This window comes from Rhynchophorus ferrugineus, unplaced genomic scaffold (genome assembly GCF_030347505.1).
Source record: "Rhynchophorus ferrugineus isolate W39M unplaced genomic scaffold, kcgeb_rfMv2 rfM3, whole genome shotgun sequence".
Lineage (NCBI taxonomy): Eukaryota > Metazoa > Arthropoda > Insecta > Coleoptera > Curculionidae > Rhynchophorus > Rhynchophorus ferrugineus.
The window spans coordinates 34,727,935-34,754,267 of record NW_027472582.1 but is presented as its reverse complement, the minus strand read 5'-3'; the positions used below and the strand labels follow the sequence as shown (position 1 = coordinate 34,754,267).

Below are 26,333 nucleotides of genomic sequence, written 5' to 3'. Positions count from 1 at the left end.
AGTTTACCTATTTTCATCATCAGATTTAATTCTGATACATTCAACTAAATTCAGAAGCAATTTACATGACATTGTCTGTATAGTTGTTGCCAAGCTGTCATCATGCACATTCTTACTAAATAAATGAACAGCTCTGGCTAAATCTGAAAGCGGCAATTGCTGTCTAACATGATGAACTAAATCAGCTAATGTTGAATATGCTAATGGGCGAAGAGACTCATGGGTTGTCCAGCCTCGTCCCAGCAAAACATCTTCATCGAAAAGACGTTCCATGTAAGGTACAAACTCTGAAAAGCATTAATGTTTCAAGAGCCTACCATGAGTTGCTACTACTTACTATTTCTTAAATCTGTAGCTAATATATGCCTTGCAGCTATGAGCAATTCTCTTCTAAGGTGGGCAACTTCCATGGGACAGAGTGTTAGTAATCCTAACATTCCCTGAACCATCATTTGGGAATGGCTTTTTACCTTTAAATTAATATATTGTAATGTAAAATTATATTTGTTACAAGGCCTACATTTTTTAAATGTTAAATCGATATTTGAGGGTGGTTTAATATGACTAATAAAAATAATTTGAAGTTTCTTATGCATATAAGTATTGTTTAAGATATCTAAAAATATTTAGTGAGGCGCTTTTACAATTCATATGCAGCTGTCTGTTACTTCACTGTAGTTAATTTATAGATTTATACCAGTCGCAAATAAAAACACATTATAAAACTGCTATATTTCCTTGGCATACAGTATAGAACAATACAGTTTACAATAATAAATAGTTTGTCAATAGCCATCATACATTTTTTGTTAGAAATGCTTTTAATTAATGATGAATTATTATTATATAACTATTAACAATGAATTTATCAATAAATTCATATCACTATGGGGTTAACATGAATCAAGCAGTGTTTTCGGGTATAAATTAAACATGAATATTTTTGAATGACATAAATAGTGAAAACCTAAGGAACATAATAAAGTCTATACAAGAGTTGAATAATGTATTCGTTATTTATCCTTCTCAAACTTTATCAAATATCTATGCAATATTTTAAATTTTATTATCTTCTGCATTAAAGCGCAATAAAGCACACCTTGTCTCAATTTTGTATCATTACAAATAGATTTAAATGAATGAAATAAAATTCTGCAAAGATCCATTAGCCAGTCCATATTTTGATTTTGATTTGATTTGATATTATTCCATATTTTGAAAGAATGTCGGAAATAATAGAAAATTATAATATTCTATGATTTCTCCATGATGGTTAAAAAATAATGTTAAATTATAATTTCTGTTATTTTTTTCAGTTTAATATTGCAAAAAAGGTAAAATGATAAAATAGTATTAAGCTTTATCATAACAAATTAGTAATCAAGTTTGAAAACAAATTATAAATAAAATTTAAGCTAAACAAATAATATTATTTTTAAGTTTTTCATGTTTACATATTTCAAAAACAACAAAAATAGTTAAAAATGCATATAAAAACTTACAACTTCTTGGTAAATTTTAATAATATAAGCTAAAAAGCTTAAGGTCTTTATTTGAGCGCCCATGAAATCAACAAATATCTCCTTATTGAAAGTGTCCATTTGCCTCTGTTCAATTGTTGGCTGTAGGGTAATTGTGTTCATAATCAAAGGAATAAAATCACTGACATCTTGATGAACATTTTGTTTATAGAGCTGATACATTAGAACCACTATAATTGGTAAATCTTGAAGCACTTTTAAGGACAGAACTGCTTTGGGTATTAGGTAATACTATAAATGAAAAATTAATTAGAAATAATAAATACTAATTATTAATACCAATATCGTTATCTTTATACTAAAAGATACTTACAGCTATTAATGTCCCATCTTCATTCCTCTTTTCAGTTTGAATTCCAGTTACAGTAAATGTCTCTTTTAAAAGTTCTTCAATGTTCACCTCACTTAAGTCTTTAACCTTAATTTGGCTTTTAGGTTCAAAAATCTTTGCCATATGATTGGGCAAATTATAATAAATAGATTTAACAAATTCTAGAAACCTTTAAAAAGAGAAGATTATAAATTACTAATTAATAAAATAAAGTATAATACCTTTGAATTTCTGAACTAAACGATGGTTTGTATTGTTTATGTAATTCGATAATAATTTTTAAACAAACCAAAACGTTTTCTTCATTGTCAACTTCTAATAATTTTAACATAAGACGTAATATAGGCTTCACGTATTGACGGAGTTGTTCATTTGTAGGTAAACGATATAACATTTCTAGAATTAATTTCCTTACCTGAAAAAAGTCAAGTAATTTTTGTAAATTATTTTAGCTTGGTTATATCGCATATAAGAGCATTCATTTAATAACAAAATATTTATTTGAATCCATTGCAAGTTTCTCCAAAAAATATTTAACAAATGTACATTAAAAGAAATTATAATTATGTATAGTAAATAATATGTAATATAAAATTAGGATAATAATAAACATAAAATGAAAGTAAATAAACTCACTTGTTGTATATTATATTCGGCAATAAAATGTGGTTCTCCTTCTTCTAGTATTTTTAGAAATATTTTCACCGAATGATCCAAAAATGTGGGATAATGAGCCGAATTCAGGATCATCTAAAAGTAGACAAATCCATATATAAAAGAGATATATAACAATTAAACTTAGTAAATACCTCAAAGTTTTTGCTTATTTCTTGTATAGCTTTCAGCTTCAATACGTCTCGGCATTTTGGATTACTTAATGTTCCAATGTAAGACATAAACTGATTCATTTGGGTGGTATGAGGATCAACAGCAACCCCCAAACTAGTCGACGCCTGGGCTTGCATTGCTTAAATTGTTTTGTGTGTACTTTTATTTCATACTGAAATTAACAAATAGTATAAAAACAAAAATATTAAATAACCTATATTTAAAAACATAAAAACAACTTAATATTTATCGTTATGGTTAAGTGGGAAAATCGATTTTCCTCCAAAATTGGCGCGCTTTGTGCGGTGTCCGATATAAACACAGTTCGCGAACTGGTTTCATCAAATCCACTTAACCATGTGAAAGAGTACACACTCAAATCAATTTCTTTAAGTGCAAAGGAGCAGTTAATTACAATTATATAAAGATTAAAAAGTATATCTGAAACAATGGATGATAGGACGATTGATCTGATTTTTGCGGGGTCCTTAGAAAGTTTACCTCCTGTTAGTTCCAAAATCGTGAGAATCTTCACCAGTTCCACATTCACAGGTAAATTTTTCAGAAAATATAAAACGTAACAGAAAAATTATTTTAGTTTATTTCTATAGATACCACAATGGAAAGAAATACTTTAATGGCAAAATGTTATCCGAAAATTAAAGATTACTGCAGAGAAAAGCATGGCTTGGAATTTCAGGTAACAATTTTCTATTTATAATATTTTTATGTTAAATTATGGTTTCAATTTTATAAATTTATAAATGAAAAGCAAATAAAATAAGAAATAGTAAAAATAAAATATTTTAAAAATAAAACATTGACAATGAAAATTGTACCAGACCTAGATAAAACTTAAAAGTAGAATCGATTTAGCAAAAAATAGTAAGAAAAAATAGTATAATGAAGAACTTTGTAGGCCATCAGTTGTACCATTTCACGACCTGGCACAAGCGGTTCCAAGGACAACTTTTGCGTTTTGCGCTATTTGGTGAAAAATATTTTTAGAATCACGCATACCCATCAAATATACAATACTGTGATTTAATTGTCTTAACTGTCATTTCTCATCATATTTTAACATAAAAAACATAAGAAATTAAATTTCCATTTTTTCAAAATTTCAATTAATATTTAATATGCATACACACAATGTTATTTATTTTGTCCAATATACTTAATATATGTATGTTTTGACGATTTTTTCATAAAGTACAGTAAACATTTTTTAAACGAATTAGAAACTATTCTAAATTTTTTTTATTTAAATTACCAATTACATTAAGCCAGGATGTTTTTCGTCTTTTAGCAATTTGAAGGGGACGGAAGTGGTAGCGATTTGTTATATTTTAGATTCATATTTATGAACACACGGAAATATCTATGTCTCAAGGGGATTCAAACTACAAAAAATGTTGTAGCTGCACCAGCGAGATTATTTTATTTTGGATCTGATGGAAAATTTAATTAAAATATTAAATTTAAAATCAATTACGAATATTTATCATCTGTATCATAGTTCAGTATTACAGTTGAAAGGTATTTTGCCGCATTCGCTGGTTAGATTTCAATCAGTTTTAACTGATTAAATTATGTAATATAAATATAAATGTTTTCGGCAAACAGAAAACGGTTATTTATAAATATAGTTTAGCTCATTTTATATATACACAAATATAAGCCATCGTGGTGGTCTAATGACTAGCTACAAGAAGATATCGGGTTCGAATTCCGCTTTAGGCATTATAACGTTGGTCAGGTGCCAATTAGTACGTTTCACGAATTGCCACATATTTATACCGATATATAATATAGTAGCAACTGTTGGACGGATCCATCACAGTACATCCTATCATGGAAATCAAAGAGCAATCGAAGTAGTAGTGAAACTACGCCAAAGTAAATGACAGTTTCATTGCTTTGAAATGTAAAAACCAATTATAAAAAGTATTATATTGTCTTATTAAGCTGATTTAACCACGATGTAAAAGAAAACCATCCATATTAGGGGAAATAATCCATCAAGACATGTTTATACATTTCGATCATCGCCATGACAAACTTCCTTCAACCAGATTTAACAACTTGTAATTATTTATTTATATTGGAAACTGGAAAAGTTACTGGGTCAAAAAATATTCCTTTTTTATATGAGAAACCATAATTAAAATAAACTGCCATAATATAAAAGTTCAAAATATTACTTCAGTTATTAGATGCTTGCATGTATTTTGATCATTCCTCCTTCAAAGAAACATCCATTGAAGAACATTTATATGCTATATATTAATCAAAATTTTTATGACTTTTCCCCATCTTTCCGGCAATATACCGTATCTATAAAACAATACATAATCAAATCATCAATACATTTTCGCACTTTTGTGATGAGTATGTTTCTGTGATGAGTGTATCAACAATTTTTGCAACGTATAGCCGAGCATTGTTATGCAAGAGGAGGATTTTGCGCCTACTATTCGACATTGCATTTTTGCGACAAGGCGTCGTTTAATTTGTTCATATGACGTCGATATTTCGGACTGAAATGCGACACAATTTCAGTCAGTTAGCACACATGGTATAAAAATTAGAAAACCAAAACAAGTTAAAGAAAAACAAAAATGAGTAATTCGTTCTTAAGAATTATAACATGGAACGCAAATGGGCTAAATCAGCGAATATGGGGTTATGATGCACACGCTCCAGTGAACGTGCTCGAAGCGGAACAGCTCTAATAATGAAACAAAATATACAGTATTCCCAACAAGACGAAATAAAACAAGAAAAAATACAAGCTACTATAGTTGACAACTGAAAAGAACGGTGCTGAAATAAACACAGGAACTATATACTGTCCACCAAGATACAAAATAACAATACAGAGGTTTATTTTTAAAATTAGGCCCAAGATCTATTATTGGAGAGGATTGTAGTGCTAAAGACACATCCTGGGGTTCGCGATTAATAACACCTGGAAAAGGAAACGAATTACTCGCAGCAATAAATATTGCTAATTGTAATTATCATTCAGGGCGTGAACCCACTTACTGGCCCACCGATAGTAATAAAGTACCAGACCTACTGGACTTTTACATTTCGAAAGACATCGAAACAAGCTATCCCGACATCAAGAGAAAAATCGGAATATGAGGTAAATGACTCCCTTGAAATTAGGGAATTGATAACAGCAAGACGAAAAGTTAGAAGAGTTCTGTGCCATACACAGAACCAGAAATGCTGTAGACCAAACAATATTTAATAGAATTAGTAATCAAACCTTAAAAAATGAAAGAATATAAACAGAGTTGCTTCGAAAAATATGTAAGTAAATTAAGCCCGGAAACAAAGATTACTTGCTATGGAACGCAACTCGGAGATTTAAAAGATCAATTATTAGGGTACCGCCTATTAAAAATAATCAAAATTAATGGGTTCGACGCAACGATGAAATGCTGAATTATTCGCCGAACATTTAGCTAACGTATTTCAACCGAATGATATAGAATCTACAATAGATATAAATCCTGTTTCAGTACAATGTAGCTGTAAATCTAATTTTCCCAATGGAAGTTGCCACAGAAATTGACAAACAAACTCAATCCTAAAAAGGCTTCTGGAATTGATATTTCACCAGGGTTATTAAAATAGCTGCCAGGAAAAGCTATAATCATGTTGGCATATATATTCAATGCCTGTTTGAGACTGAACGATATTCCGGAATGTCCTAAAGTAGCTTGAATAATTATGCTTAAAAAACTTGACAAACCGGCAAAACAAGTTGGATCTTACAAGCCTATTTCGCTGCTACCTGCATAATCAGCCAAATACTTAGGAATATGTCTTGATAGTAGGTTAAATTGGAAACATTATGTTAGACAAAAAACAAAGCAGCTTAGATTAAAAGTCAAGCAACTGTACTGGTGAGTCGGAAGATACTCTCAACATGACCTAAAATCAAAAAGATTGATTTATCAGTTAATCATAAAGTCAATTTGGACCTATGGAGTGCAAATATGGGGTTGCACTAAGACATCAACCCAACTAGTAATCCAACGTACTCAAAGCACAGTTCTACGATTAATTCCCAATGCTTATCGCTACGTAACCAACGATGGCCGATAACCTGGAAATCAATTGGGTACACGGAGTGATCTAAGATTTCGCTTTAAAACATGAAATAAGGTTGCTAAATAACATCAACGTAGAAGCAATACAGCTACTGGACAACAGACAGGAAATCAGAAGATTGAAGCCAACCAAAATCACACGTACTTGTATAGCACCTTGCTGGTCCCACCATATATATACACAGCAATATTTTATTGTCATGAATATTTCCCTTTAGTGTCGATGTGGCTATCCTGGACTAACCCATAACTTTTTATGTTAGTAGATCAACGTTTTATCGGAAATCATAATACGCCACAGGAAACTATTCTTTTTTGATTGGTAAACGATGAAACCGCGATGTTGAAACGGTTCGAAATGTCATTTTAATCATTTTTCCTACTTTTGAATTGTTCCCATCACATGTAAACATCTAAAAGTTGACTTATAAACCGCTCAGCTGTCAGAAAATTCCTTGAAAGCTCGAGCTGGGTTATCGGCTGTAATTCGAACAATTCTGGTCCTCCACGCAGTTTTAAATCGTTGAAACGAAAACCGGCAAGTGCTAAATATGCCGGGGCAACATCACCATAAGTTTATAAAAGTGTTTTATGAGCTTTGACAGTAGACTTCTTCAAATCAAACAACAAAAGTAATGAATACCTAAAATGTAATTTTAAACTTTCCATGTCAAAAAATAATATTGTTACCAATCGATACTTATCCCACTTAAATTAGTCCAGATTACCTTTAAGTAACAATTTATTCACACAAAAACAAAATCAATCGTTATAACAGGTTGTTGACATGAGATGGGGCGTCAGAGACGAAGCAACAGACGATCACATGACAACCGAACTTTGCATGAAGGAAATACAGAATTGTCAAAGGCTTTCAATGGGTCCGAACTTTGTTGTGCGTATTAATTAATTATTCTATGAAATATGTTTTTAAAATATTCGATTGTAGGTATTTCTAGGCCAAAAATATGGATACAGACCTATTCCTACCTACATTCTATCTTCTGAACTGCAAATGATACGAGACGAATTAGCAGCAACAGGCCATGAAGTGACTCTCATTGATACTTGGTACCGTAAGGATAGTAATGCCGTGCCACCGATTTCTGTGTTGCAACCCATATCTTCTATTTTGATCAACTTCAATAACAAGGTAATACAGCTTCTATTTCAGATATTAAAAAAAGCATGACGACGTTTACGTCTGTTTATTCTAGCGAATTCCGAAATTACAAGCTGAAGATCAGGCCAAATGGTGGGATACTTTAGGAAAATTTCAAAAATTATTTAGAAAAGCTGCCGCTTCCCTAAATCAACAAGGAAAAATGGATAATGACGCTATGCATAATTATTTTATGTCTGGTATGACTAGATATCCATTGAATTGAACAATACAATATGCATACTACTGTGACCAAAAAAAAACACCTGGTTAAACGGTCAACAAGGAATATTGTTTGAATTTTATGAGTCGTTTTCGTTTTCACGAAGTCGGAATTATGAACTGATCTTTTTTCCACAATGATAATACGCCTTCTCAGATCTCACTGATTCTTTTTTTTTCAACTTCAATATCGATTCGCAAATCCAAGGGGGACTATGGGGCTCAAAAGCATCAATTTCGTAATTCTCCCAACAATTTTTTTTAGTGTTTAAAATTCTACTACAAACCAACGACAAACCAACTCCCACCCCTAACCCCTCCGTAATAAAATCATCAATACACTAACACAATTATTTAATCGCTTAGTTTAATTTCGCCGATCTGTTTTGGTTCGATTAAAACCAAATCAATTCAACAAATGGTTAAAACATTTAAAAAATATCCAAGATTATTTTTAATCTGAAATCTTATATTTCAAATGTTTTATTGATTTTTGTTCACAGTAGTATATTGATGATAAAAATGATACTGAATCAATTTCAAATATCAATAATAACAAATATAATAAAATATTATTTCAGTAACCGAAAGAGAAGTAATCAATGGGATATTAAACGTAAAAAATACAAAAAACCATTGCTTGGCCTATATTAGAATGATCAATAATATAAATTTGCAAAACCTGAAGAAAGCATCGTTATTCGTGGATATAATAAATAGAAGCTTGGATATGGAGTCATCGAAATTACTCTCAAATCTTCGAGACGAACGATTACCAAATAAAATTGAGACTAGCAACATGCAAAAGTAATGATTCAATTCAAATTACCATTTTATTTTACACATATTTTATTAGTATGGTACTTAATATTAAAAATATACATTTTTTTATTTATCACAATACCGCCAATAATGTTTTACAGTTGTAGTTCACGTGGTTTAATTTATAAACGGCAGCGATTTAAATAGAATAAATAGTGTACCATCAAATATATATATATATATATATATATATATATATATATATATATATATATATATATATATATCGAAGAGTAATAAAATACCTACTTTTAAATTTGAAAACTGGTAAAAGGCATGTGTTTTCAGAAATATAAATTGTGATATTCTACTTCGTCGCCCTATTAATGGAATATATCCCAGCTTCTGATAATCACTTGTTTCAATCCAAGAGCGAATAACCTACTAGAGTTGCAAGATACCTGGCCCAGACCAGAGAAAACGTACTAATTTTTTTATGACATTTTTCAAAAACAACTTTTCACGGTATTGTCAAACTGTCAAGTCGTTTTGCTGTTTAGTAAGCCAATTTAAACACAACAAAATGTGATTTTATAAAAATAAAAAAAGGAGTATCGAGTAATAATAAAATGTTGTCTACCATAAAATATTAGAGAACTAACACTAAATGTAGAAGGGCAAATATTTTCGATATTTTAATTGAAGTGTTTAATATCAGCACTCGTTTAAATGGAGTCATTTCACGTTAAATACATTACGTTAAAACGTAATCGGAAAGATTTTTGGGTTGGTTGCTATTGATGAAACTTCACCATAACACAACAAATATGAACATGAAAGAACTCAATGTGAAATAGAAAAAAGGGAAAGAAATATTAAGTATTATGGGAAGCGTGCATTCACGTTGATTACTTTGAAAAGAACAAGTAGATTAATAGGGAGTGTTATCTAGAGCTTATTGATTCTTTTCAACCAAGCTGTAAAAACTCCAATTCCATCACTAATCTACCACATAACAAGTCTATAAATTATGAAACGACTTACTTCGAATCCATCATATTCGCCAGATTCATCCTACAATCAGTCTCCAATTCCAAGTATTAAAAATGATTTCTAAAAAACCAAACCTAAAACAAAAACTAATTTTGGAAGGCAGGAGAAATGGTATATTGAGAAGGAATCTAAAATACATAAAAATTGTGTAAACGTATCGAAGTGAAAAGTAACGTTTAATTTAGTAATAATAAAATATAAATAACAATAAGGTTAGAAATTGATAACTAAAGATATTCTACAGCTAAGAATACATTATCCTGGCATGATCAGTTAATGTCATAAACCTCGTATTAACTCAATCATGAATGTTTGATAAACAATAGTTAGCAGCCATACGATTACATACCAGCTAAAGGCCATACTCAATAAAATATCAAGTAGTTTTTTACACAAAACCTTGTTTTCTTACAATTTATGTAAACATGTAGTATAATATGTGATCTTATTCATTATTTGTCTAATATATTTTCTAGATATACGGTAGAGTGGATTGGAAGAGAAGGATTAGATCCAGAAACTCACGAAGAATATTTAAAACACTTTATAACTCATTTTTACAAAAACATTGTTAAACTAGTAGACAGGGCTATGAGGAAAGAAGATTCGAGTGCTCAAGGCCAAATTGTCACAGAAATCCTACAACATTTACATGCTTGCAACAATTCAGTAAAGGTTAATAAAAAACATATTTAGTTATATAATATTATTTTCAATTAAATCTTATGCATTTAAACATAGGTATTTTATGGGAGAGAGGAGAATCTAGAACATATTCATCAATATATGATTGGAAGTTCTGATAAATTGTTGGTTTTATACGGCGAAGGTGGTTGCGGCAAAACATCTTTATTGGCTAAAGCTGCTAGTCTATCGACCAGCAATGCTTGGTTTAAAGGCGCTAAGCCTATTAGCATTGTACGATTCTTAGGAACAACACCTGATTCCAGCGCTTTAACACCTACACTTATATCAATTTGTCAGCAAGTAATACCAGTTACTATCATATATGCTTATGACTGGAGATTGTTTTTCAGATATCTTATAACTTCATGTTACCCTTTGATGGAATACCTGACGACTTGGTACCATTAACGGCTCACTTTAAGCAACTCCTTACGATGGCTACCAAAGAGCAACCATTTGTTTTATTTTTAGATTCTGTGGACCAACTAACCGGTACAGCTGATGCAAATAAGGTGACTACGCATTATAATGGGTCTGAGAAAAGTTTGTGATGTTTTTCCCAATAAATGGCCTCAATTTCAAATAATACAGGAAATGTATAGATAGTAACACCAATAGACGTTTGGTGTTACACTTCGAGTATAATTTGTGTTTATGTCAAAATTGGATGAAAGAACAAATAACGAAAAAGTATGAATATACTTTATGAAAATCTACACGCTTTGGTTCGGGTAATTTTAATATAATAGATAAGCCTGGTTGTCTAGTTACTGAAAAATCTGACGAAATTTTGAAAATGTCTAGAAAATTTCGATATGAATATGAACATGGGCGTTGGTCAAAAATTGTTTGGAGCTATTTTCACGAAGCTGTTTATTAAAACAAGCTCATATACATGTATGAGATCCTCATATGTCAAGAGCGAAATAACTGAATTAACACGATATTCGATTTGCGATATTCTGTTAAAAAAAGAATGAAATCGGGTTATTATGTCTTATCCTAATCTCTCTTATGTGGTCTATTTTAAGTATTTATCTTAATTACAATTGGAGGCATTAAAAGTTGTGAACAAGGCATGGCGAATCGTCACAAGAAAACACATTTATAAAATCAGGATCTAAGTAATAATGGAATTGTTCACCGTGTGAATCTGATACGTTTTCCCGTGAACAAACTTCCACACTTCCACTTCCGTACCCTTCATAAATTGAGAGCGTGGTTGAAAAACTTTGCCACATTCGCCGTAGCACGTTCTGTCTATCAATTGTTTCGATATCTCTTTTCATTTTCAAAAGGAGCCTGTGAAAACTGTTTTATTTATTTCGGCAACCGGAAACCAAAGGATTTTTACCAATGAAACAATGTCGATAACAGTGGAATGGGATTAATTGAAGTAAATCCTTATAATAAATAATAAACAAAGCAGTTTAATTTTACTAAACAAACACCATAAACTTTTTTCCAGACCTAATATTTGAACTAAACAAAATTATCTTAATATATCTTAGGTGTCATGGTTACCAACAAGACTCCCGAAATATTGCAAAATACTAGTATCGTGTGCATCAGAAGAATCTAATCCAGAGGTATCAAAGGAATATCATATATTGAGAAGAATGATAGATGTTGAAGAAAATTTTATCGAAGTAAAAGCGTTAGGAGAGGAATTGGCCATGAAAGTTATCAAGTAAAAAACTAAAATTAATTTATAATATTTATGTTATGGATGGATTAATATTTAAGCTATCAAGCCATATTCATAGGATCTCATTTGATGTTAACTTTCGTTAGGTCATTTTGTTTAGGTGTAATTTTTTTATCAGCTTCGAAGATAAGGAGTCAAGAAACCATCATTTGTAGGTTTTACTTATATCTTATTTAAAGTAGCATTGAACTAGGTACTTAAAATATCCAACAACTAAAACAAGGAAATCACACAATCAAATTTACGGCAAGATGTTATACAATTATTATCTGCCAAAAGTCATTAAATACAACACGTAATACATTTTAGATGTATGATTGATGTATACATGCTTTTCTTCGATTATTCTCGAGCACGACTATCAATTTGTAGTGTTCTTGGTGCCAAGACTGTGTGACGAAATGCCTAATTGGTTTTTGTACACATATTTTAGAGATGGTGGTTACGATCTTAGTGACGGACCACGGTCTTTGACATTTCAGAAAAATCTGTAATTACAAGTTTCGTTTGGTCAAGGCTCAACGCAGACAGAAGAACTTGATCAGAAAATAACGTTTACTGGGCAAGAAAGCCGGCAAGTCATATTGCTGCATGGCGACTTACAATGGCTCATATTCACCAGATTTGGCCCACAGTTCAAAATGCTAACATTCAGTACACGTTCAGTTGATATCTTTAAAGTGTTTGCTATTTCATTCAATTTCAATTTACGGTCACTCAAAATCATTTTGTGGATTTTTTAAATGTTTTCATCGGTAACAACCTCTTTTGGGCACCCACTGCGTTCAGCGTTTTCGGTGCTCATTTCACCACGTCTAAACTTAGCATACCAGTCTGTATTTTTTCCATTCAAAAAGCAATCTTTTATCAACATGCGAAATTCCTTTTTATCCATTTTTTTCACAATAACAAAAGTTGCTTCGCTCAAAATGCTATAATTCACATAACTATAACTAATGATCCGACAACTGTCAAATTTATGCACGCATCTTTTGAGGGTTGTGACCAACTAAAAGACGCCATCTATGTGTCAGGCCGGGGACTTTTCAATTGACCTTTTATAAGATGATCACCTTGAAGATTCACGATCATATTTTGAGAGATTGTGCAATGATATAGAAAAGGCATGTTGTATTTACTTTTTTTTAATCCAATACAGTACATACATACATCTAATATAGTGCATAAAGCGTATTATGTACATAAAATAAAACTAATTTAGTGAAACAAAAATATTTTTAGAATGTGGATGAAAACTGCATGCCGGGATCTAACAAATTATCAATGGCGTTTAGTATCTAATGCTATTGATAAATGCAGCTTACCCATTTTCGTTAAATTAGTATTTGCCGAAATATGTAGATGGCGCAGCTATACTAAAAGTCAAGATACACATTTAGCATCTACCGTTATGGATTCAATAATGATGCTGTTTGAGAGAATCGAAAAACAAGTATAAGAGACGAAGCATAAATAAAATAGCTTATAGAAGAATATATTTATTTGTAGCATGGCCGCATTCTAGTTTTCCATGCATTAGCTTACATAACAGCAGCAAAATCTGGTTTGTCCGAATCCGAACTTGAAGATCTAATATCACTTGATGACAAAGTATTGGATGATGTTTACCAATATCATCTACCGCCCGTTAGAAGAATCCCTCCCTTATTGTGGACAAGAATAAGAAATGATTTACCCAATTATCTTTCTGAACGAGAAGCAGACGGCGTCAGTGTTATGAACTGGTATCATAGGTACGCAATATAACAATTTACTTTATATTATAGTATTAATTTAAAATACTGACATATCTCTTATAGACAATTTAGAGACACTGCTAAGGAACGCTATTTTAAAAACATGAATATGGCCATGTATTTTCATTCAATGATAGCCGATTATTTTTTGGGAATATGGGGTGGTGGCAAACCAAAACCATTTAAATATACAGAAATACAGCGACACAGGTAATTAATAAATTTTGTTATTATAAATTAATAATATTTAAATTAAAATTTAATTTTAATTTAATTTTATATTAATTTAAACGTTATTAAATTGATTTTAATTAAAAATTTTAAATATCAGTTAAAAATGTCTTGATATGAGTATATATTATGTGCTTCCATGTATCCTGATAGATATCTGCAATCCTTAAATATTAATGAACTTTCTCATCTCTTCACTTTTCATCGCTAGTCACAATATGGCACAAAAGCCTTTTTGTCTAACAAGTAATGAAACCTCCATGTTGAAATGACTCGAAATAATATCCAAATTCGTGTGGCAACCATTTCCCTCCTTTTAGGTATTTCCCTTCAAATGGAAAAAGTTCTGTACGCTAAAAATCATCTGCTTAGATGTCTGAAAGTTCTTTTAAAATTGCGTGGGGGTTTTCGTCCAATAAATCTTTAAATTCATAATCATTCCTAGAGGTCTTTGACACTTTGACTTAAAATCGCCCATTGAAAAAGTTGAAACCAAAACATCCAATGGGAACATGACGGACCAATTTAAATTTCTGACTGCTTCAGCTGCAGTTTTTTGCAGTTAAAATTTAAAAAATACTGCCCGGAAAAGGAGTTTGTTGGACTTAAAACTAGTATGTTTACTAACCTAATGTTAACAAACTCCACCCTCTGTCTAATTCGCAAATATAATGACGAATTGTGAAGAAATATTATGACGCCATATTTTATAAAACGACGGGTATCAATTTGTAACCCTAATATTATTTGTTTAATATACAGTGTAAAACATTTCAATTATTTTAAAAAGCCATTAAAAATGTACTCTATGATAAAGTAATACAGATTGAATTAATACCTGAATGAAATATTTAAAATATAACTTAATTAACAGAATTATTTTATTCCTTGTAGGTTCAACTTGACAGATAAAGAAGGTATCGCCGATCGAAAAGTACCAGTTCAGCCATTGGTTTTTTATTCGAAAGAAGGGAATGTTTCACGATATAATTTAAGAAAAGTAAACATTTATTTTAAAAAACGTTAAAAAATTAAAATAAAAATTTTAGTTTGGCGAACTTCCATATCATCTAGTTAGATCCAGACGATTTAAAGATCTTTATGAAAATGTCCTTTTTAATTACGAATGGTTGCATGCAAAATTATCTAGTTGTCCCTTGCAAGCAGTCTTAGCAGATTATGAAGATGCTAGCACGCACATCGAAGACAAAGATTCCAAAAGGTTAATACAATGAAATGCACATATTTTACATTGTTTGTATTACATTTTTAGTTAGCCGAAAATTAAATAGGGTAATTTATTTTCCTAAGGAACTGAAATTAATAAAATTATTCTCACACCCATAATAACAAGATTTAACAAATGTTTCAGAGAGCTGATGTTGGTAGCTGACGCTTTAAGACTAGGAGGTGCTGTACTAGGCCAGTATCCAAACATGCTTGCTCCACAACTTATTGGGAGATTACTACCCGAAGTTGGCAATAATCTTAACATTAAAATGCTACTAAATGATTGTGACATAAAAGGCCCAGTACATTGTGCTTTATTGCCCTTGTATCATTGCCTCCATACTCCTGGGGGACCACTAAAATACTCTTTAGAGGGCCATCAGTTTGCTGTTTTTTCTATTTGTTTGACATCCGACTATCGATACATTGTTTCTGTATCAAACCGCTTTATTACATGGGACCTATCTACAAGTGATTTGACCCGAGATGTCAATCCAAATATCGAAGGTATTATGCAACACCTGGTACTCAGTCCCGATAATAAGTGGGCAGCAGCTTATACCAACAACAATTGCGTAATATTAAGTTTACATCTTTTAGAGCCATTTAAAACTATATTTATTCCAGACCGTACTACTAAATATGTTATCAAGTGAATTTATTACTATAGAAAATCCACTGGAAGAAAATCAATCTGTTACTGGTATATATCTTTTGAATCATAATCTATTTATTTATGGAAACGAAACATGGGTAAAATTTGATTTGAGAGGTAATAGAGAAGAAGATTTTACTAGTCCATTAAAATTAGAAGATTGGCCAATATTATGTAGGTATTAATATAAACAATATTATGGAATTTGATAAATGATAAGGGCATGATGTAAATTAACGATACAAGTAATAGAATTAAAGGAGTTTTCTCTTTAAAAACTTTTTTTAGCAATGGAATTTGATAAAACGACCGAATATAGAATAGTATTATGGAAGAATAACTTAGACGATCCTCGAATGAAATTCTATGAAAAAAAGGAATTAGAATTTAAAGTACTAGATTTTCATAGTGCCATGACACAAACCAAAGATAAATCAACATTATACGCTTGTACCACCGATGGATTATATATAGTATCAAAATACAAAAAAAATGTAAAAAGTATGAAATGGGAAAAAGATTGTGACTTGCCAAGAAGTGAATCAGATGATACAGAAGCTATGTTACAATTAAAATTAGACAAGCATGACGAAGTTTTATTTGGTAAAAACTAAATTGAATAATAGGACTCATTTTGTTATATTATTAAAACATTATGTTTATTTATTTATTATTTAATTAATGAAAATAAAACATATTTAAGGTACAACAAGTAATGGTTTTGTCATATGGGATTTAAATACAGAAAACTCTATAAGAGATCACAGTGCGATTGTTTTAACTCTCCCTTATGGTACTAGAAATATTACGACAAAAATGTTACAATCAAATTCAATAATGCTAAGTGCCCATAAAAATTATGCTATATCCGGAGTAAGGTAATTGAAAACTTAATATTTCCTTGAGTAATTAAAATATGTTTGATTAAAATTTGTTTCTACAATGAAATGGTTATAATAATAAAAAAAACTTAATTAATGAGCTAGAAAATTTTAAGAAATATTTTTACTTAAAGAAAGAATTTGTACGTGTGGTGTATAGAATCCAGAAAATTAGTGAAAATATTAGATGCGCACTTTGGAAGAATTATTCAACTTGAGGCATTAACTATAGGAAATTGGAATAGCATGGTTACATCATCCATAGATAGAACTGTTAAAGTATGGAATATAAACAACATATTTGAACAAGTTCATGTTATCGACAGGCATGAGTTACAAGTTGATTCAATAAGGTAAACATATTGTTGATATGCTATGTTAAACATAACCTAATTAAATATGAAAATAACACAAAACAAGAACATATTTAACATTTCAGTCTTTCTGACAACTTAAGCTTGGCTGTCACAGTCACTAGAAATTGCGTTGGAGTATGGGATTTGAGAATTGGAAAGTTAATTGCTAAACTAGCTGATAGCCCACTAGGTGCTATTGTAACTCATGCTATAATTACACCTGATGGAAAGTAATTAAATCTGACATCTCATAGATTAACTTATATAATCAATTAATATTTGATTGTAGATATATTATATCTGCAGAAACCGGAAATATATTAATATGGCTTAGATTAACGCAACAAGTTATTTTTAAAGATGAACAACCAGGCATTAGACAACTATCACTAATCGATAATGGTACAAAAATTTTATCAATTTCAAAACCAAGTAATCCACAAGGAACCGACTTTGTAAGAACAACAGCTACTGTATGCGTCCGTGAAGTTCCAAGTAAGAAAACTGTATTTATAACAATCTATGTCCTTTTATTTCTTTCGAAATATACATTGTATTCTATTACTATCACATATTAATCTCACCTCAGATAAAAAATATCATTTTATAAATAAATGTTTCCAAATTATAATAGTTTAATATGTCAATTACCAGGTGGAGAAATGGTATACACTTTCGAATATCCCGTTCGAAGTATAACAGGCGTTGCTTTTAAACCTGGTGTTATAACTTCTGATCAACAACACCTAATTATTCCAGCAGCCGATAAAACTAATAGAGATTGCGTTATAGTCTATAATGCAGAAACAGGAAGCCTAATTCAGAGAGTTTCTCTAAAAATGTGTGGTATTAAAGTACATAAATGAAATAGAAATAATATATACTTTTAACTGATACATATTTATATACAACATTCTAGGATGTAGCGACCTTAGTACCTATGCCTCATAAAGGGCATCTTATTGCTGTAATGACAGCAGATAAAGGGGCAATAATAGATATTAGAAACAAAAAACATCTACGCTCAATACCAAAATGGGGTGGTAGTGTTACCAAAGATGGAAAGTATGGTTTATATGCTCCCTCAAGGTAAATAATATGTTATTAAAATTAAATAATCTACATATTGTTTACAAAACCTTAATGAAAAATTTAACATAGAGGTGGATTAGAGCTCATTGAACTGAAAAAAGGGCAAACTGTTAAAACATATATACCCAAAGTAGCAGAAGGTGTATTTACCATTATATGCCTCTTTAATAAAACTGATGAATATGTTTTATATTATCACAGTGGTCGAAAAACCTTAAGAGTTTTTAGGTTGGTATTATCACTAATATTATTACAGACTATTTTATAGGGTATTGTTTAATTGTATTTTTGCAGAACATCTGATGCTGAAATGGTAGCAAATTATAGAGTACAAGCTGAACTAACAGCAGTGGAAAGTACACCCGATGGTAATGCTTTAGTTTTGGGCACAGTTGATGGTTGTGTATCTGTTTTGGCAATATTAGATCCAGCGAAAAACGATATGGTTAATTATTTAACGGGAATGCCATCAAGAGATGAAGAAGTATGTATAAAGAACACAGTTTACAAATAAAAATCACCTAACCTTAAACATAAACAAACACACGTTAAGATTTAAAACAATAATATAAATGAAAATTTTATTTTTTAATATATGTTAAACAAATCAACTGTTTATTATTATATTAATAATTTATTCTTTAACTAAAAAACAAACAATTGATGAATAAAACTTTAATTTATATTATATATTTGAAATGAAACTTATCAATAAAATTAAGTTTAATTAAATATTAGAATAAATACTTACTTAGTTTGTCATTTTTATTAAAATGTAGTAAATATACACACACAAATTTGAAAACAAAACATTTAATCCCTTCACACAAATAAAATTCAATTTTGAAGTTGACTAGTCACAAAATTTTAAAGTGTTAGGCAACCTATGTAATTCTTACTGTATTAAGGGTTGATCGTATATAGATTCAAATTATAAATATTATTTCAGTGGAAGAAAAAAGTAGAAAAAATGAAAGCTTACACCAGATTTAAAGCCGTTCAAGCTATAGCAAAATTATCTACAACCTTCACAAATAATACAAGCCATCATATTATTCAAGTGGAAGAAGAATTCAACGACGAAAACAATCAACGGGAGTAATGTTTGGCAATTTATTTAGAATACAGGGTGAGATGTGATTGTTAGTAATACATAGTAAAATAGGTTTGTAATCAACTACAATTATTATATTACAATAACTTAGAAAATTGACATAAAATGAAAATATAAAATTCAAATTAATGATTAGAGATTAATTATAGTAAACACACCTAACATATATATTTACATTTGATGCTCATGATATAAAGTTACTAAGTGCTGAAAAATAATACTTAAAAATATGTTTACATATTAAAATATACATATAGTACATGCTTATAAAAATAAAAATCGCCTTTTATATAATAAAACCTACATAATTAACAAAGGTGAAATAAAAACCGTGAACATTTACAAACATAAAAATATTATATAAAGTTTAGCACAACTTTATATTTACATCACATAATTTTGTGTTTCCTCCTGTTAAATATTTACAGGATTTCTATAGCCATGGATACCATGCAGGGTCCATTTGGCACAGATTATCCCAGCTGCTTGCATCAGTAATTAATGTTGTAATCTATAATAATTTAAAAGCTATAAAGTATCTTTTTAAAAAAACTAAAAAAATAATATACCTTGTTATCAGGGCTATCAAATTGGGCCAAACTATTTAATCTATTAGAAATGGAGCTTGTTGCCCTTCCTACCATATTTATTATGTATTCAGCTTTTGCTGCTCTATCCTGGCTTGACATATTAATATATTCAAGCTCCTCGACACATGAAGGTAATATTTCATCACGCAAAATAGTTTTTAATATATTAAATAGCTGCAATACAACATATTATTGTACTTTATATTTTTGTTCATACATTATAGATACCTTAAAATTAGGATATACAAAGCATCGTGCAACGGCTATCATGGAAGCGGCTAATGGACCATTTATTCCTATATTTGTTACAAATTCTGCCATGTTTGGTGTTAATCTGAAGGGCACTGATTTTCTTTTATCCAATTCACCTAAAAATATTACACATTACAAATTTCTGATACACAATTTATAGTACTTATTTATAGTCACTACTATGCATTAGCATAAGACTCTTATTGCAGGTTTAAAAGGACTGGAAGATTATCCCCATTTAACACTAAGATATTATTCATTAGCTATTATTGAGACTTATCAACTAATGCATCATCTCAGAGCTATAGTATCCAGCCTGATTACTAAAGTTTCTGAGTAACATTTAGACCTACAAACAGACGCAAAAATCATAGCCCCAGCGGAATTTGTACCAAAGTAACTAGACCTGTTGTTGAGTTAATCTTATTTTTATTTTTATCAACCAATGATCTATTAAAAAAAGATAAACAAAATCTTTGTAAAGTAACAAGCGTGAGCGTCAATTATAAGTTGCCGTAGGCCCAACACACACATGCGTTTTTCAGCTGACGGAAGCTGTCACCCTTGAAGATTAATCTATTACTCCTTTGGGCACCCTCCCGAGCGTTCGCTATGAATTGATAATATATTATAAATTCTAATTAATTAACTAATAGTAAACTAAAAAACACTATCATATTGCTGAGATTTAGTTTGAACCATATATATTGTAGTTAAATGTTACCTGTACAATCATCCACGTCAAATTTAAAATATGATATATGCATTAAGCCGGAATCTTGATGTAGGTACATCATATCTGGATAAAGTTTTGTTAAATGAAATACATATTCAGCAAAACATATAAGCGCCAACTGTAACGTAAACTGCAAAAGCATAAAGTTATTATAACAAAATAGTCTCTTGACGTTATCATGTACCATTTTTCTAAAATGCCAGTAATCAGTAGCAGAAGGAAAAATCTCTGTCACCCATTTTTTAAGTACTGTCCTTGGTATCATCTTATTTTGAATATTTTTAAATATACCGTAGTAAATTTCATTATCCAGTTTAATGTGGGTGCTTTGTACCGCTGCTAGCTGCTCATAATAATATTGAATAGGTTCATCATATAAAATACCTAAAATATTTAATTAATTTGAATGATGCAGTAATGCGAACATAAAATAAATTAAAAAATACCTGAAGCTCCTAAAAATTTACACTTTTTTTTTAATATATCTAAATAAGAAAGTGATGAGGGATTATCTTCGACCAAACGAATTTGCTGGGATACAGCCACTACTTTAGGCACAGTATAATGAAGAAAACGTCTAGCTGTTTCCTGCAAAATAAGTATATATAAAAACATAAGCATTCTAAAGATTCAATAATCTGGAACAACATTTAAAATGATAATAACTTCAATTTTCACTTTATTAATTTATTTATTTATTAACTTAAATAAGTTAATTTATTTATTAACTTATTAAATAAATATGTTAAAACTACTAAATTTTATTCCAGCATCAAGAATTTAAAGTATTTACCTTCTGTTTTCCTAGAAACATATTCATCATTCTCAACATCTGCAGAACTCGCTCTTCTCTTCTAGCATCTGCAAGACCTGCGTCACTGACAACTAAATAAGGATATATTTTTCCATTGTGACCTCTGCAGGAAAAAGTTAGTTGCAACTAATTTGATAAAGATAATTATATACTTTATTACCTTATATAAAGCCTCTTTACAATGGCATTATGTTTTTGAACAACGTCTACTTTGGGCATAAATTTGTTTATCTTTACAAAATAATGATTATGCTTCGGAAGTAAAAACTCTCCAGGCAATTCCACTTCCGCCGTTTTCAATGTAAAGATTGAAAGAAATCGGCATTTTTCTTCTATTAAAAACGACCTAATAACAATGATTTAATGAAAACTAAAATTACAGTTAGCAGAATTTTACTTACTGTAAAGACATTTTTGACATATTTTCTAAAATTCGAACCCATTTTTTTAATTTAAATATAATTGTATGTAATTTTACAGATTCTGATTGAGAAAAATCAAAATCTAATTTGAATTTATTTTTTAATTCTTTGAACAAAGGATCATTATTATTTGCTTCAGCTCTCCTATAAAATAATTTGAATACATTGTTATAAGCTTAATAATTTTACATACTTGGCCAAACTTTCTGATGCAGTCGAATTAAATACAGTTGCGTTAACTGCATTTGAAATATTTTGAACTCCTATACCAAAAGTAGATACTACTTTCTTAATATAATTTAAAATGTATGGTATACTATCAACCTCATTGACTAAATTTCTGCTTTCAAAGGCAAGAGTATAACATTTTGCAAGGCATCGATTAAGTTGCTTCAGTACCTATATAAATCGATAATAATGCGATCAAAATATAAAAGAGAATTAAAAATCGTACTTACCTCCTCATACCAATTGGCTCTAAGCCATTCCATTTGATTTGCTATACTTTCTAGGCTGGATACAACAGTTGTATGTATATCATTTTGCATTTTCATTATTTTGGAACATCTTATCATTGCAGAAGTTAATTTTATAGAGGATCCGCCTTGATCACATTCTTGATTTCCTGTATTTAGAAGAAAAATAAAAATATTATAAAATAATTTTATCAAACTGTTTCCATCCAAAAAGTAAGGTTGAAATTCATATATATATATATATTATAGCGTTAAACATGTTGAGTTTTCTTTAAGATAAACAAATAAAAATCGAGCGGCAATTTTTATTGGTAGAGCAGCCAAGTTCTTTCGGAAACAGTAAGCAGGTATTAATATTTCGATTTTTAAACATTTTAATGTCGAAGATAAACACGCTGTAATGCTCCAAAACAGCTGTTGTAAATTACAACATACTTCGGTCATCAACTGAATGGTGCGTGGAAAATTAGGTAGTAGTATTTGACTCCGCGGCCGATAACTCTAGTAGGGCCATTATGTATCATTCAAATAGATATAACAATTCCAACGCCCACTGCGGCTTCTCACAAGGTACATGTGGTATATGTGGACTCCAATAGCGCTATAATCAATCTGTCGCCTAGATTCGGATGCATTTGAACAATGGCCTGAGTAATATTGACTTTGAAGCATCACTTTATTGCAGTTTATTGGTATAGTTCTGTGAGTTCAAAAAACCCCACAAGGAAAATACAACTGGAGTGAAATCACACTATGTTATTAGCCAATTAAAGTTACTTCTGTCAGAGAAAATCAAACCTTCAAATCATTTATACAGGAAGTCCATCGTACCATCCGCTGTACGGCATGTAACACCATTTGCTGAAACAGCATTTCAGTAACGTCTATATCGTCGATTTAGGACAAAACAAATGAAGGTGAAAAAGTACAGGCCAATGACGCTTGAAATTCACACCTGACAATAATTAATTTTAATACTAAGATTAAAAAACAGCTGATTTAAATATTAAATAATAAACAGGTTACACATATGCTTACTGAAAGATTCTATACTAAGAGCATTAAAAACTTACTTTGTTTACCAACATTTAAACTTTCTTGGACAGAATGTTGTTGCTGAGTTCTTCTAGCAGCAATAGTTTTTAATGTTAAGAAAACAGTTCTTATTGGAAAGTATATTGCTTGTGGAAACATTCTACCAACCTATTAAAATAAACATACAATTTTTATTACAGTTACACTTTTTATTTTTATTTCACCTGGCATAGTATGTTTAAGATAACGCTTTCCTCATATTGCAGTAGACAATTTAACAGTTGAGGAATCCATGGTAGCCACAAGATAGGAGGAACACCTACTCCATATTTATCTAACGTTTCAATCAAACTATTGCTCTCATCGTCATATAGCAAAAGCCATATTATTTTAGCAATATATTTTCTTGCTTTAGCTTCATTCTGGTGGCGACAAGCATGAAGAAAGCATGCCATCGCATTTACACCAAAATTAATCTAAAAGAAAATATTTAATATTACATAATAAATGATAAATAGTATGAAAAATCGATGTATTAAAAGTTAGTATACTATATAAAAAACTATTTTACTAACTAGCTTAGGATCATTCATAAAGACTGCTTCCAGATAATCTCCATATAAGGCCCACGCTTTTATCGAATCATCGTGCATTTGAACAGCTGCAGAAAATGCTTTGTTTGCATCATCAGATTTGCCAAGAAGTGAAAACATCATTCCTTTCAGAGCAAAAAATTCTGCAGTCATATCTTTAGCAAAATATTGCATTTTAGTATGACTAATAACTTCTAAACCTGAAATATTTATTATTAATGTTGATATCTAATTATATTAAGACATATATTAAAATTAAATCATACCTTCTTGCAATTCACCTCTATTACTCATTGAAGCTAACTGTAAATAACATTTTACTTGTTGTCTTACTTTTTGAAAACAATCCACTACTGGAACATTTGCAATACTATATATTTTATTTAAGGATTCCAAACAAACACCTGTAAGCTTATGTTTACGTGCCATTCTACCAAAATTTATTATTGATTGAGCACATGCGTGCATCCCTACAAAGTTAGTATATAAGAAATATACTATGGAGATATTTATAACGCAAACTCGGGATATATATTCAGTTTGAATGAATAAACTAGTTGAAAATATATGTTCCAAGAACCTGTTTTTGTTAAAATACATATATATGTAAATCAGATACTTTATTAATGAGAATCAAAGGTATCATAAATCATGATACCAATGATTTAATATAAAGAATGAACTGAATCATATCACCAAGTTACACCCGATTTTTGCCGTTAACACCTACATATACCTAATTTAGAGTTTGCATTTGCTGTTTCTCTATTCTGTTCAAAATGCTGCACAATAACTTGATAATGATGCTGTCGCCAGGTAAAAATATCATTCCAGTGTACCAAATCATCAGATATAACAGGTACGCGATTTCGCCAAGTTTTTACTATAGCTTTGGTATCATGAAGAGTATTTGTATGCCCTATAATTTAACTAGTTAACTAGTATTTTAACATTGACATAAACCAAAATACACTACATGAAACTATTATATAATTTACAAACCTTTAATAAGACCTTTATGTATCTGGTAAGCTTCCTGTAATTCCATAATTTGCTGAGCAGCCTGTAAATATTGCAAGTGAATATGACTAACTACATATGGAAGGCGTCTCCATTCATTCAGACATTGTGTCACTGCATTCTCCACATATCTGAAAAATACAACCATTACATTAAATTAAAATAGGTAATAAAAGCAGTATGCTAAACTAATTCCAATTATCTGAATTAATTCAATAAATGTTTATTCATAAAATTAATATGGATTTTACATACCTTTCCACATACTCTAATGGTTTGTTTTCCTCTGGTTTGCATATTAACAAAAATCCTCCATATAAGGTTACTTTCCATGATAATTCTTTCGGACATTTACTTTCCACCTCAGACAAGGCCTCTTTCATAAGCTCCCAGTTTGATATTCTCCAGGCACTCTAAAAATCAAACCAAATAATAAATTAAATTTTAGTTTATATTATAAATATACCTCTAGTATTAAATCTGGATTATAGGTCCCTGCCTTTGCATATTCTGTTAAAAAATCCCACATTTGTAATTCTTTGGCACATCTTATCCAATGTTCGGTCCAAAGACGGATTTCTTTATGGTAAGAAGTAGGAACGGGAGTAGCGCATGCTTCAGCTTAAATTATTTTTAAAACATTATAGATGTCCAATAT

General features: G+C 30.3%; 3 protein-coding genes across 4 annotated transcripts in view; 1 reads left to right on the top strand and 2 right to left on the bottom strand.

Moving 5' to 3' along the window:
• Positions 1-19,484, bottom strand: part of Nipped-A (Transcription-associated protein Nipped-A) — a 34,061-nt gene extending 14,577 nt beyond the window's left edge. For both annotated transcript variants that reach the window (XM_076399356.1, XM_076399357.1), the window contains exons 1-8: positions 19,375-19,484; positions 2,682-2,872; positions 2,509-2,622; positions 2,094-2,287; positions 1,855-2,041; positions 1,503-1,772; positions 338-470; positions 8-287 (exon numbers count right to left, since the gene is read on the bottom strand). In XM_076399356.1, coding sequence (XP_076255471.1) covers positions 8-287; positions 338-470; positions 1,503-1,772; positions 1,855-2,041; positions 2,094-2,287; positions 2,509-2,622; positions 2,682-2,837 — 1,334 coding nt within the window. In that variant the 5' untranslated portion in view covers positions 2,838-2,872; positions 19,375-19,484. The remainder of the gene's footprint in view (positions 1-7; positions 288-337; positions 471-1,502; positions 1,773-1,854; positions 2,042-2,093; positions 2,288-2,508; positions 2,623-2,681; positions 2,873-19,374) is intronic.
• On the top strand, positions 3,063-19,867 carry LOC143193273 (NACHT and WD repeat domain-containing protein 2). Its single transcript, XM_076399359.1, has 27 exons — positions 3,063-3,252; positions 3,312-3,400; positions 7,606-7,722; positions 7,777-7,980; positions 8,045-8,189; positions 8,793-9,018; positions 10,503-10,701; positions 10,768-11,013; positions 11,064-11,225; positions 12,225-12,403; positions 13,664-13,874; positions 13,931-14,175; positions 14,242-14,388; positions 15,304-15,409; positions 15,459-15,631; positions 15,782-16,214; positions 16,267-16,468; positions 16,583-16,897; positions 16,998-17,172; positions 17,310-17,528; positions 17,615-17,761; positions 17,821-18,026; positions 18,186-18,385; positions 18,451-18,620; positions 18,693-18,851; positions 18,918-19,107; positions 19,573-19,867. Exons 1-27 carry the CDS (start codon positions 3,150-3,152, stop codon positions 19,723-19,725), a joined length of 5,121 nt encoding a protein of 1,706 aa, XP_076255474.1. The 5' UTR covers positions 3,063-3,149; the 3' UTR covers positions 19,726-19,867.
• The window catches only part of LOC143193271 (transcription-associated protein 1), a 19,172-nt gene continuing 12,565 nt past the window's right edge, over positions 19,727-26,333 (bottom strand). Inside the window, exons 46-64 of the mRNA XM_076399358.1 lie at positions 26,142-26,296; positions 25,931-26,088; positions 25,658-25,806; positions 25,386-25,574; positions 24,922-25,125; positions 24,638-24,855; positions 24,287-24,538; positions 24,101-24,230; positions 23,010-23,176; positions 22,745-22,950; positions 22,531-22,695; positions 22,290-22,475; positions 22,109-22,232; positions 21,762-21,903; positions 21,500-21,699; positions 21,304-21,445; positions 20,556-20,695; positions 20,307-20,501; positions 19,727-20,248 (exon numbers count right to left, since the gene is read on the bottom strand). Coding sequence (XP_076255473.1) covers positions 20,171-20,248; positions 20,307-20,501; positions 20,556-20,695; positions 21,304-21,445; positions 21,500-21,699; positions 21,762-21,903; positions 22,109-22,232; positions 22,290-22,475; positions 22,531-22,695; positions 22,745-22,950; positions 23,010-23,176; positions 24,101-24,230; positions 24,287-24,538; positions 24,638-24,855; positions 24,922-25,125; positions 25,386-25,574; positions 25,658-25,806; positions 25,931-26,088; positions 26,142-26,296 — 3,200 coding nt within the window. The 3' untranslated portion in view covers positions 19,727-20,170. The remainder of the gene's footprint in view (positions 20,249-20,306; positions 20,502-20,555; positions 20,696-21,303; positions 21,446-21,499; positions 21,700-21,761; positions 21,904-22,108; positions 22,233-22,289; positions 22,476-22,530; positions 22,696-22,744; positions 22,951-23,009; positions 23,177-24,100; positions 24,231-24,286; positions 24,539-24,637; positions 24,856-24,921; positions 25,126-25,385; positions 25,575-25,657; positions 25,807-25,930; positions 26,089-26,141; positions 26,297-26,333) is intronic.

Coding starts and splice junctions, on each gene's coding strand:
- LOC143193273 (XM_076399359.1), top strand. CDS start 3,150: ATGGATGATAGGACGATTGATCTGATTTTTGCGGGGTCCTTAGAAAGT. Junction 14,176..14,241: donor GTTATGAACTGGTATCATAG/GTACGCAATATA, acceptor TATCTCTTATAG/ACAATTTAGAGACACTGCTA. Junction 16,215..16,266: donor CTTATACCAACAACAATTGC/GTAATATTAAGT, acceptor TATTTATTCCAG/ACCGTACTACTAAATATGTT.